This window comes from Chelonia mydas, chromosome 5 (genome assembly GCF_015237465.2).
Source record: "Chelonia mydas isolate rCheMyd1 chromosome 5, rCheMyd1.pri.v2, whole genome shotgun sequence".
Taxonomy (NCBI): domain Eukaryota; kingdom Metazoa; phylum Chordata; order Testudines; family Cheloniidae; genus Chelonia; species Chelonia mydas.
In genome coordinates this window covers 76,428,539-76,442,189 of record NC_051245.2, presented here as the reverse complement: position 1 = coordinate 76,442,189, position 13,651 = coordinate 76,428,539, and the positions used below count along the sequence as shown (strand labels likewise).

Genomic DNA, 13,651 nt, shown 5'->3' with positions numbered 1-13,651 from the left:
GTATTTTTCTAGCACATAAATTATACAGTAGAATAAGACTGTAGGCTATATTGGGATTCTGCTTGTTAAGAAAATATATTATTAAAAAATAGTATTTTTAAAATTAATAGTTTTAGTCACTTAAAACTTGCCTATGTCTTTAGTCAAATTAGATTTACTTTTCTCATGTTTGTAATCCATCTGTTAGAATAGCTATACATCATAATCAGTTCCCTATAATGACGGTAGTGAAGAGTTGGTTTCTGTGCAACTATGTATCTTTTTCTTTTTTCTTTTTTTCTCTCTTTATTTTATTTGTTTTATTTTTATTTCACCACATTTTTAGTTGGTGTAGCTAGATCTTGCAAATTGCTGTCTGAGCACTATGTGAATTCTTGGAACCAAAGCTGCTTAGAGGACAAATTGCTCCTCCCCAGCTCTCCAAAAAGGTTCAAATCATGTGGTTCACTAAAGGGCAACCTAATTTGTGGGATATGTAGTTTTTCTCTTGATGGAGCTTTAGCTGAAGGGTTTTTACAAACTGAGATCTAATGTTTTTCTTTCTTTCAGTATAGCTTTTAATATTAGTTAATCACATCAAACACAGTCCAGATTGTTAAAACACATGATTAGGGTTAAAAAGTATGATATGGATTCATTGTATTTTATATGTGTGGTTGAATGTTCTTTCAGAAAGTTCACTGCACACATCCTTTGAAGGAGAGCACTATGCCTGCAAAAATAGGCCAGCGAGACAAGAAAAAGAAGGGTTTGGAAAGGCTATGTTTATTGATCAATAAATCACAGTCACTATAAGTGACCTGCTGACTTCAAGTTCCTTAGGTCAAGGAACCCTTTGCTATTCTGCAACTTCACCTCTTTGCTGAGCCTCTTAATCAAAACTGTAAAGCCAGAAAGAACGTCGAACAATCAAGACTTGGACGATTGGATTGGTTATTTTAAATGACTAAACCTCTGTTGGTGACAGAATTTTGTGGATAGATTTCATCTTCTCAGACATTACTAAGTGGGTTCACTATTTTTGTGAAAAATGAACAAAGTCTTTTTAAAAAGAAGCAAGCGTTCAAAGACAAATCAGTGATTAGGAAGAAATACATTACTGAATGTATGTACAATTGCTGCAAGGGATAATCAGGTATGCAGTAACAACTCCTCCCTCATCAACATTACTAGAGAATCATTTTTAATGGCACTACACTATGAACACATAAAGGCTATGGTATGTGTCCATCTTTGTCCTAATTCACCCTGAGAATCTATTAAATATAAATTACTAGATGTGGCTGTGCTTTTTGAGGCAGTGTTATATCCAGAGGTGGGCAGGAATCAGGATATAAAATATATTGTAATAAAATGTTTCTATTGGGAAAATATAATTTGAAAATAAACAATGGGACAGATTATGATCTCTGTTATAATTTTTGAAAAAGCATTTTAGGCAACAGTCAATTTGTTTCATGCTAGGGTAAATGAGTGATAACTGGTATAGCTAGTTCACTGCCACTTATTGTTGCTTAAAGCATTTTTTTTAAATGAGCAAAGTCCATAAAGAAGTATTTGTTGTCCAAAATACAGATACTTAATGGGAGGGGGAAAATCTGTAAAGCTTTACTACTGAAATGCACCTAGAAGTAATAGGGGACAGTGAAGTAGATATGAGTTTGCCCTGTGATTTAGCAGCAAAAAAGCCAATGTATTCTTGGAATGCAAAGTATGATGCCATCAGAAAGGGATGGTTCAGGAGCAACCACGGCAAGGTTATTTAATTCTGGGAACGTCTATACCAGAAAATTACTGGCAAATTGAAGGGAGGGAAATGTTCACCAAAAAATTATCTTTTTTGTAGAAATTTTTCAGTTTTCACCAACCAAAACATGAAATTTTATTTACTGGAATTTTTTGAGTTTGGCTTTTTGTTTTCTGACAAAACCCCTCAAAATTTCAGAGGTTTTTTAAAAAAAAAAAATAAGAAAAATCATTGTAGTGAAATTTTCCAAAGGGAAAACAATCATTTCCCAACCAGCTCTTCCTTTTTTGGGATTACCCACAGATCAAGGAAAAGCATCAGTGTCAGAGATTCCTACCTGCAAGCAGTGCACACCTTCAGCACATCGATTGTTTCAAAATCTGAGATAGGCACACCAGTTAGTTTCTTTCTTTTGTTAGTAGACTGATCACATTCTACTGCAGCATTTAAACTGAAATGTTGTGCACTGCTACAGCAAACTCCTGCAGATGGGCTTTCCCCTTCTATTCCTCAAAAGTAACTGACATTTGGGGCACTTCCACAAAAGCACATAGATATTTCAAATGCAAAGGTGTTGTCTTTCCATGGGACACAGTAGCACAGACTTGTAGCTGAGGCTTTGAAATCGTGAAGGGCTGGAGCAGATCTCCTTAAAGTTGTCACAGTAAGGCCAGATGCTCAACTGGTGTAACTCAGTGTAGTTCCATTCACTTCAAAATAGTTACTCTAATTTACACCAGTTGAGAATCTGGCCCAGTGTGTGTCTCTTAACTACAGGGTATGGTGGATACACAATGTAGAAAACAGGGACCACAGTTAATGATGGTTTGGATTACTTTAATGTGCATTTTTGTACCCTCTATTGTATTTTCTAAGGTCATCTTTCAATTTCCCAGCTTTGTAATGATTTTTAATACTTCACTAACATCAGAAAACAATTGCAACTTGTAAGAAAGCTAAAAAAAAGAATTCTGCTAAATAAATTCACAATAAAAGCTACCGTGCTTTGTTCATCAGAGGTGCAAACTCTGCAATCCAAATTACTCTGGGCTCCCTGAAAAAATCCAGACCCAAGCCTCTGCATGACATTTGAATCATGTTCATGAAGGCCTAGGTTATGGAAAAGAAAATGAGGTCCAATGATCTACTGTAAAACATAAACAAGGGCAGATTTTTTTCATAGCCACATGCATACTCATTTGAAGAAACTTGAGAAAGAGACATTGATTGAACATAGGAGTGTGGAAGAGGGGTGTGAAAGAAATAAAAGTATAATGGATGGGAATGGTGAGAGCAGAGAGAATTGGGGCATGAAGAAAGAAAAAGGACTAATTCCCTAAAGATACACTGCCAAAAATCAACTACCACAGCTGCTAGCCTGGAGAAGAGGACATCTAGGAAAAAGCGACCTGTCTATAAAGGATTGCCTGTGATTGGCTGGTCTGGCTTGGGAAGGCCACTGAGTATAGAGGCCTGGTTAAAACAAGACTAATTACTCCACAACAGAAAACATGATTTGACAAAGTGACTCTCAGAGGTGAGACTTGAAGGGTGAAGTGCAAATATTTTGAGATCCCAGAAAACAAATGTCTATACCTAATATACAGACCTATGTAGTCATTCCCTTTTGTTTTTCCTCCTGCCCTGAAGATAGTTCCAGCTGTTTTTCAGATCCAGTTTACCTGCTGCATTATTTTATAATTGGCTCTGCTCAGGGCTGGCTCCAGGCACCAGTGTTCCAAGCAGGTGCTTGGGGGTTAGAAAGGGGCGGCAGTGTTTCCGTGGAGGCGGCAATTCCGCGGCTTCTCCTTTTTGCCATCCGCGGCGGCAGTTTTTTTCACTACTTGGGGTGGCAAAAACTGTAGAGCCGGCCCTGGCTCTGCTGTAGTCAAAAGGGAAAGCAAGTCTTAAGTCTCATCTGTTTGCTGCACCCACAGCTGCCAAAGGCCAGCTCTGTGTAAGTTTCTTTTTCACTCTTAGCTGGTTCTCAATCTTCAAAAATGCTCGAGTGTTAAGAGCAAGTGGGTTACCAAATGTTTGTTTATATCCAATAAAATAAATAGATGAATATTCTCTGACAATTAAAAATAGGTTTAAAAATACATAATTGATCCTGTCATCTGTTGTTATAGGGTATGTCTATGCTGAAACCGCCCCTCCTCCCCCCCCCAACCCAAAAAATGCACAGCAAGTCTTAGCATCTGGGTCTACGGAGGTGGGTTCATGAGGCTTGTGCTATTAGGCTAAATTTAGCAGTCTACACATTCCCACTCAGGCTGAAGCCTGGGCCCTGAAACCTAGTGAAGAGGGAGGGTCTCAGAGTCTAGGCTCCAGCCCAAGCAGGAATGGCGTATTTTTAAAAGTACACCTGTATTTTTAGTCGCATGGCGTAAGTCCCATGAGCCTCACTCACTGGACCTGGGCTCTGAGACTTGCTGCCATGGTATTTCCCCCCGCCAGTATAGATGTACCCATAAAACCACACACCCAGAACCTGAGTTCCTTTTCTCAGACGGCTCCCTTGACTTTAACATAGAAGATAATTATTTCTTCTCATTTAGTCTGTTATTAAGCTACAAACAGTTCAAAATGCCTAATCATCAGCCTGCAATCTCCATCCACAATGAGACCCCATGTCATGGTCAGGGAGAGTTGGACCAGAATTTCTTTTGAAACCTTATGGTGAGGATTATTGACAAAAGGGTATAGCCAACTAATTGACTTGCAGTTGAATATTAGGAATGGGCAAGAGACCAAATAACCACGCTAGGCCAAATCATCTAAAGAAAAAGCAATTGGTACAGGAAAGAAAGAGTTAATACATCACCAATCCTTCCCAGGAAGTGAAGTCTGTCAGTGTGTTCAGTTCACCTTACACAGAAGATGTCCCCTTAAACGCGCCATCTTTTATAGGATGGGTGTTTACAAGTTACAGAGCACTGTTCACATCACTTTAAAATTTAAGTTTAACTAGCCAGCTTGTGCCAGCTTTGCTTTTGGTGCTACCCTGTACTTTCCCAGCTTTTGGTTGAACATTAAATTCCATATGTTGAGGGGCATGAAGATACTCCCTAATACAGAGCATTCATAACTCTTATAATTATTTCCTTGTACCACGTTAGTCCTTTGTTTCATAGCACTCATCCATCTAGCGCTTGACAGTTTTTATATTTGCTTAAGCCAAGTACTGAGCTATACTTGTCCTGGGGCATCATGCAATATATGTCTTCACATAAGTGAGCAAGAATAAGCCTAGTACAATTTAACATCATTACCCAATGCACATATGTTACATTAATACCATGTGTATAATATCTATTAATATGGTGTGCGTATAAGAGTGTGAATATATCCTGTATCTGTTGGCTAACAGTCCCCTGCTTGTCAGGGTGATACTTTAGCCAAATTAATATCTGAAGCAAAGGTAAGGGCATTCATGTGAGATTTCCACTGTTTTAGCAAACTGTGTAAGTGGCAATACATGATTAATACAATTAAAAATAATACTCCTTGTAATATAAGCATAACTTTAAACATAACTTCTATCCAAGTATGGGAAATTATTATTTCCAGATTGCCATCATGGATAAGGTTGTCCAAAACTTGTTCTGCTTTAAGCATGTTAACCTCTTTAAGCATGTAATCTGAAAAATATGAGTCGCTTTTCCTTTTAATAAGGTTTTTAAATGTAAAGTTAGTGAATCCATATGCAGGTTAAAAACTGGCACATATTTTTGACTTCATCCTGGTGCTGGGGCTCACTTTGAATCATGGATTTATTCTGAAAAACTGAGAGCTGTTGAGATAGTAGAGTAAGACTTTTACAATACTATGTACATAAGGAGTAAAACAAATTTGGGCTAGTAACATTAGCGACAAGGATTCCGTACACCATTTTTTTTATAATTAGTCACTACACAATACTGTCTAGCCATGTTAGAGGTCACACTCATTGCTGGCATCACCACTTGGTATGCTTCACAGGGCAGGAGCGAGTATGGGCTAACTTTCCTGTTTTCTTGTACTGGTACAGACTTGCATGGCCACATACTAGAGTAGTGCTGTCAAAGCCATCACGCTGGTACAGGTAGCCTCCTGGCTGGCTCACCCCTATTCAGAAAAGTGTGTAGCCAACTAATTGACTGTACTTGCGATTAAGACCGTTCAAGAGACCAAATAACCAAGCTCAGCAAATTCATTGTCTAAAGTCAAAGAAATATAGGAAAGAAAGAGTTAATACATAACCAATCTTTCCCAGGAATTGAAGTCTCGCTGCATATTCAGTTCACCTTACACAGAAGATGTGCTTCCCTGGGTGATTGTTGAACATTTGCCAGCTGGCTTACTCCTGTGCCCTGGACATACAATTTCCTGAAGCTGAGTTGCAATACTATCAAGGACTTCTTTAAAGCTGTCTGGTAAAGCTGTCTTAGCTACAGCTCAGGGGAGAACTTTCTTTTATAAGTGGTGCAGCTTGCCATAAGATCACACTCAACTAACATCTAGAGTTATAGAATCTCCTCTGTGCATGTGCCCTACATTTTGTGCCACAGAGGTTTAATGTTTTAATGCATGACCTTGGTATCACAGGATTATTTAGTCTCTCATCCTGCCTTACTCTAAATCCTACTATAAAATTTGTATTCCTCTAGCATTACTTCATAGGCATTACCTGCCTGGAGAACTTGGTCCCATTTTTAGGCGCTGAATAGCGTCCCTGATTTCCTCAGTAGTGTTACGCAATCTCCTAAAAACATAAGTAGGGTCTCTCTCTGTGTCTGGTGAGCTGTATGGACCAGCAAGTCCTGGCATACTATTATCTGGGTTATCCCTTTCCCTATTTGAGGCTGCCTGCTTAGCAACTTCTCTAGGGGGACCCTTCAGGTCTGTGTTGCTGAGTTTGATACATCAGTAGTGGAGTTAGTTTCCTGTAGATGCCATTTTCCAGGTAACCTACGGAATGGACAGTAACCAACTATATTGCAGTGTCAGTATCTAATATTGGTACTGACACCGTAAAAGAAATATACATAGAACCAGACACTAAGCAAGGTTGTTTTGAATAACATAAGCCTTAAATAGGATGCAGTGGTCACTGATCCCAAATTATGAATTGTGCTACAGAGAATTTAACACCTTCCCAATCCACTTTAGTTTTTGCTATACATGGAGGACAATGCGATCTACCTAATTGTTCATCATTAATAAGGGCTGGCAATTTTTTTTCAGTATTCTCTAATGAACGGGTTACAGTGGGTAATGCATAATTCCCATAAGCAGTGAAAATAACGTCTCTAATTTTCCACTACCTTTTTATTATTTATTTGTTTCAATTATTTGGTTGCTTTGCTATTAGCCCTAGAATTGATCTTCCAGTTCACAGCTAAGCTATGTTGGGGTGGGGTGCGAGTGTCATACCTACTCTTTGGTTAAACTTCAGTCCCTGAAGCTCTCAGACCAGCACCTAAAATAAATTCATTAAAGGAATCAAAGAAAAAAACTAGGAGCACTGCCTGCTAAGAGACCTGAGACTCACCCCCCACTAAATAACTCACAAGAAAGGGAGTGAGGTGGACCCAGGAATCTACCTTACATGTCTTATAAGGCTATCATTAGATCATCAGCCCAAAGGGCTCCCTCCCACCTCGCCTTTTAAACATTTGTGTCTCATTAGCTCATGACAGATTACACAGGGTGGGGAATATAATCTCATGCATCATGACCCAATATAATTTCTTGTTTTAAAGAAGTTTCCTGACATATATAGAAATTTGCCTTGGATGATTGACTATCCATGCTACTTGCAAATCAGCAGGCAGCCTGCTGGCCAATTACCTGAGTATTTTCTCAAGTACAGTAGTTTTGCACAATTATTCTACCGGGGTGGTTCTGCTGCTTACATAAAGGTCATATAACATGAAAAATAACAAAAACTGACATATTTTTCTCATACTCAAGTGGTATTTTTTCAAGTGGAACAAGGGGGACTTAGTGAAATAATCATTGCTTTTTGACATCTGTGACTGCAGTGAAATCATATTACAAAAGGCACAGAAGGTCTATTGCAGCAGACCATGGTTAGTGCTTTAGAAATATTTTAAAAGACAGATCAGATATCAGATAAACTTGGAGCACTGAAATACTGTCTCAGGCCACTAGATGGTGATCCTTGTAAGTCAGGGCTCAGGTAAATACATAATGAAGGTTAAAGCTTAGCCTAAAAAAAAAAATCATGTAATTTGAATAAGAAAAATCAGTTAAAATGCAAAATTATTTTCATCATTAAAATAAAAAACAATCTACACAGTATTGTAGAGAAGTAGTTCTCACTTTTCCACAGTCGGACCTCAGATTACAATGTAAAAACAATTTGCTGTAGGATCATAAAAACTATTGCACAAAGAATATTGCAAAGCACCTCAGGTTATTTTGATACTGCCTTTTGCATCAGCACATTTAAAGCATATTTGTATTTCTGTTCCATGAATATTTTGAAAACATAATTATGAACAAAGAAAAAGGAACATATAGGACTTAATGATAGAAATGTTTTATTAATCAAATATATTTACATTTCTTTGTCTTTTCTTTAAATGTGTGCCTTTTTCATTTAAACACTGGTAATCTTTACAGTTTATGTCACAAGAATACAGCTACATGCATGACTTATTGGTCCTTTGCAGTAAAAAAAAAAAAAAAAAAAAAGACGCAATTTTATGAGGTTTAAAAAATGCAAGCAAGCTGTTTACCATTCTAAGTACAGTGTCATTATTATTCTTATGACAACAAAGGACTCTTCCAGCATACTGTACACTTACTGCATGGCTATTTGCCCTTTTCTAGATTGGCTTGATGATATCTAAACTTTCCAAAATGAGACAAATCAGAGGAAAAAGCACAATCTCAAAATGTTTTATTTTATGGAAACTCATACACAGAAGGTATTTGGAAGCAACAAAAAAGTGCACTAATGATAAATTTAAAATAAGTCCTAGCAATACAGAACTTTCAAAAGTAGTGAGGACTTTTACCACTTCTTTATTTTCAAATATTTATAGTTTAGCAACCACATCTGTTTGGCAGCTATCAGACACGCCATATACCCTAATGGCACCATACAAGTGATAAAGAACAATTTTAAAAAGAGAGAAGTATACCAAAGAAAGTAACAGATCCACACATCATAGCCTTTGAGTTTTTAGTGTCGAATGTGCTGTAATTATTACATTGCTCAAATCTCTGTTCTTGTTCAAAAGAAAACTGTCATTTTGGTGTTTAAAAAGTTCATATTATTTGTCAGCTGTGATTTCTTAAGGGGCCTGAAGCTTTTCTAAGAAGTGTGTGTGAGGGAGAGAAAGAGACTTCATTCTGTGTGTATGTGAACATTAGAAATGTATACAATTTTAGATATATTGTAAAAGGTTTTGGATTTTGCAGTATTGGAAGAATGTTATACTTGTACATATTTACCAAACTTCAAAAGGGAGATCTCAACAGTTTCAGAAATTCAGAAATGGTAGGCACATAATTACTATTGTTTGAGGTAATCAGACCTTACTTACTGTTTTAATTCACTGTGTTCAAGCATATAAGATTATAGCCTTAATGGACCCAAATGCATAATTACTACATCGATACCCAAATAGAAACTCACTCAGCATTCAGTAAGAGTAGAAAGCAACTAGATTTTGTTTAGTTCAATTCAGGATGCGTTTTAGCTTGTCAATACTCTCAAGGACAGTTTTACATTTACTATATTGTAATAGATGCACACTGTTGCACTGAATAACTTGAGAGCGAAACACCCACTCTGAAATCATGTATTTTTTTGCTCAGACTTGCATTTGTATGCTGCCAGCTATATTGTGAAAGTGCCTTAGTAAAGCGACAATGCAATAATTAAAAATGTGCTTGGAAATCAGGCACAACATAGTGAATAAAATGAGCAAATACAATAAAATGTCTTTTGGAAGTACAAAATAATTCCTGCAAAAATTATGCTTTTCACGGGAATGTTTAAAAACAAATCCCAACAAACTCCTAAAAGAATGCAGTTAGTCTTCAAATCTTTTGATCCACATTCAGGAAAGCACTTTAAGCACATGATGAAGGCCATCACTTTTCAGCAATGGAGTTATGCACAACTTTAATTTTAAGTACAGGTTTAAGTGGTTTTCTGAACTGTCTCTTAAAAACTACTGCAAAGCATAGGCCTGACCTTATGAGATATTGCGTGCTCTGATCTGCCATTGATTTCACCTCATAGAAAAAGGAGAGAATACCTTGATAATACAAAAACATAGTCTGCTGATACAACATGTAGCTCACATTTGCCTATCAGAGTTTAGCATATCTCATTTCTCACCTAACTTTGATGCAAAACATACTTATTTCTGCAGTTTATGATGAAATAATTCCATAATTTACAATAGTGATGAGAGTCTTGCTCTGTTCAAGCGCTGAATAGGACTGTTGCATTATATTGGGATTATTTAATTAGTAAACTAGAGTAATGTGTGTGCATCATGGTACTACCAGAGATGTGCTAAAAGGTTTAGAAGCAGTTCTGGTCTCTCTAAAGTAGACATGGCCCAAATCCAAACACTCCCAAATGTTAGGAAAATACAGATTTGGTTCTGAACTTTGCTGCTTAAGCCAATTACTACCGTAAATAAAATGATGCCTAAATTCTGACCTTTTAACTGTAATATTTGATACCTAGCTATCCATGTTACCTGGCTCTCATCCTATAGAAAATCAGATGAATACTAGATTAGAACCTCAAATAATTCAAAGGATAAATCTGGTGGATAAGCATCCATAAAGTTGGACTCTTACCCAAGCTTATCCAAATCTCTTTGATCTAGAAACAGCGCTGGAAAACTCAAGTGGAAAATGCCTTTTTACTAGATTTCTGCTATTTTCTGATTTGGTAATCGAATACTTATAAACAACTTGAAAATTAGGATCGGGCAAAAAGAATGAATCTGTTTTTCATCACAAAACAAAATTACAATTTAGCCTCCATGATATAGCAAGACCCCCAAAACTGGCTCCATCCCATTATCTTAAAATTGCAGTGTTTGCAATGAAACAGAGAACATTTTAAAAAATTAAATGTGAAAATTGATCTTTTATTAAACAAAATTATGAAATTAAAACACATCAATTTTTATCCTTGAAAAGAGACCATTTCTGAGTGAAAATTAGTCCAGAAAATTCAGCCCTTTTTTTGTTAAATTGAACCCATTTAAAGAATTGTTGAGGTTTTCAGATGATGCTGTGAATACTTCAGACAGCCCCTAATGCAAGACCACACCAATGTGGATGAAACACTGAAAAATAATATAAAAACTGGCAAATAGAGTATCTTGACTGTGAACGGTTATGGTGTGTAGTATGCCAGCAATAAGATAGGAAGAACACATGGCTACAAATGACCAGCAATCTCTTGAAATACAAAATGATGACAAACTGGGAGAGTGCTTAACAAAAGCAAGATGTTAGCACCAAAAAATAGGCCAGACCTAGGAATGGGCTGTACTTCTATCATCTTATTGCCCTTCATTCGCCAATACCACCTCCTTTTTTCTAAACTCCCTCCTCCAGCACTGGAATCCTCCATTCCTGTGAGTACAAGCTCTGAAGTAGGTAGGACACTCATTTTCCTAGTGGCATCCCAATGTGCATGTAGCTGTTGAAGAAAGCTTGTGTACCATATATTGGGTGAAATCCTGGGCTCATTGAAGTTAACAGGAGTATTGCCATTGACTTCAGTGAGGCCAGGATTCACTCCTTGTATTTATAAATAATGTTAGGAAATCAAGATCCAGCATCTCTCTGATTACCTCTGCTTTGGGTTGCTCATGTTTCTTTACCATCTTAGAATAACACATAGAAACATCAACAGAGCTGTGTGGAAAGAAAGGTTAGCAGTCCTGTTTGATGGTGTTTGATTTAAAGAGGCAATGCTTTCCGCAATCTTTTTTTTGAGCAGAAGTCACCATTGAAACTGATGAGGGTGTGCTGCCTAATATCTGATGAGATGATATGCCAGTTGCATAAGTGCCTACCAACTCAGGAGACTAGGCATTTCTTTAAAGGTGAGTAACATGTAACCTATACCCCCACCTCCACAAAGGACTTCACTCACACATAAACATTTACTCTTTTAAAAAAAAATATGAACTGTATTCAAAGGGATATATTTTTAATTCTGAATGCTTTAAGGATTAGTGGTTAAAATCCTTGCCCTGCTGAATCAATGGCAACATTCTCATTGTCTCCATTGGGGCAGGATTTCACCTAATGTGTGCAACTGCCAATAAAAAACACATCACATTAGCTGTGCCTGTTCAGAAAGTATACAGCCTGAAAGTGTTTAGCCTTTCCCACATGCACACATTAAGTACTCTATAATATTGTTTATATATCTTTTTGAGGACAGGTCTTTCCTTGATAAGTGTGTATAAACTCCCTTTAGCATTAATGGGAATTAAGCTCTTGGCTTGAATGAAAATTAGGTAGAGCTCTATAAAGTGACTGCAATGAAGCCACACACAAGACACCTGGATTCAGGTTTTGTTGCAATCTTGAAACTGGCTGAGTTTGTTGAAAGTTTCAGGTAACCTGGGATTGCTTTCAAATGAACCTGAGCCAATAAGGTACAAATATCTGGACACTGTAAAATAGGCTACAGTAGACTTTTGAGTAACAAATCATTACATCAACCTCCTAAATAAAATCTAATCTTTTTTGTTTTGCTTCTTATTGTAGGACTTTCAGCTAGAGAATTTATTAACCTTAGAGTTTTACTGAAAACACTTTCTTTCTCTTTAAATAGTGATAAATTGTGTTTCAAAGCTCTATGTGTTACAGTATGTTCCTTGCTGATAGTCTTACACAACTGTATATCTATAGACATGAAAAACGTTTCTTGTTTGGGTTTCCCAGGAACTTTGTACCAGGACAAAATTGTCTAATAAAACCATGTAGATGGAAAAAGTGTGCAAAAATATAAAGTTTGGAACCATGATATGAAATGTCCTTTGGTCTGAGGAATTGGGTACTGATTCAGATATGGTTCTAAAACACTTTCCATTGCACCATTCAGACACAAGAATTTCTATTATAGCCATGTCAAGACCAACCCAACCAAATATAAGGACTAGTTCTGGGTCCTTTGAGTCATGCTTCAAAAAAAGGTGCAACAATAAACAAGTCCATGTGCATTTGCAGTCATAACTATAGGCAGAAGAACCCTTGAGATTCCTCGCTTTGGTATTAAATAATGATAAAGGCTTTTAGAAATAAAGCAATACATGGTGGGACTTGAAATGTTAGCAGTCCCAGGTTATTTGTCCATTGAAATAAGTCTTATCCCTAGTCATAAATAAATAATCTCTTTCCTGGTCTTACTTCCATGCCAGGATCAATATCTCTTAACATCTTACTTATTTTATTACTGCTTTTGGTTTTCTGGGACTGATTGAAAGTTGCTCAGAGGAAATCTTTGGTTTTGCTTAAGTGTCCGTGACATTTAATCATGACTTTCCTTGCAGTTTAATTCCAACCAGTCAATCAGTTAATCCACTTCAATTGATTCTGTGCTTTCTGTTATTGGCTTGCACTCATTGGGCATCCTCTGGTGTCGACTCAGCTGGGTGGCTTGTGTGAAGCTCCTCTCACACCTCTCGCACCTGGTGAAGGCAAGAGAGAAAATTGAGACTGGGGAGCTGCTCTTGGGGGGAGGCAAGGAGTGATGGGCTTTGTCTCATCCTGTCTAATCAGAACAGACACTCAAAAGTGGCTTCAGATTTTACCGGCTCAAGAGGTTTAATTGGTGGCTACTTCCAAGACCTTAATGCCTATGATGGGACAAGGCCTGTCTGATTCAGAACAGAG

At 37.2% G+C, this 13,651-nt stretch overlaps 1 protein-coding gene across 1 annotated transcript in view; it reads right to left on the bottom strand.

Annotated features, from left to right (window-relative positions):
* Positions 1-8,332: 8,332 nt before the first annotated feature.
* PRDM6 (PR/SET domain 6) overlaps positions 8,333-13,651 on the bottom strand; it is a 99,399-nt gene continuing 94,080 nt past the window's right edge. Inside the window, exon 8 of the mRNA XM_007060868.3 lies at positions 8,333-13,446. Coding sequence (XP_007060930.2) covers positions 13,332-13,446 — 115 coding nt within the window. The 3' untranslated portion in view covers positions 8,333-13,331. The remainder of the gene's footprint in view (positions 13,447-13,651) is intronic.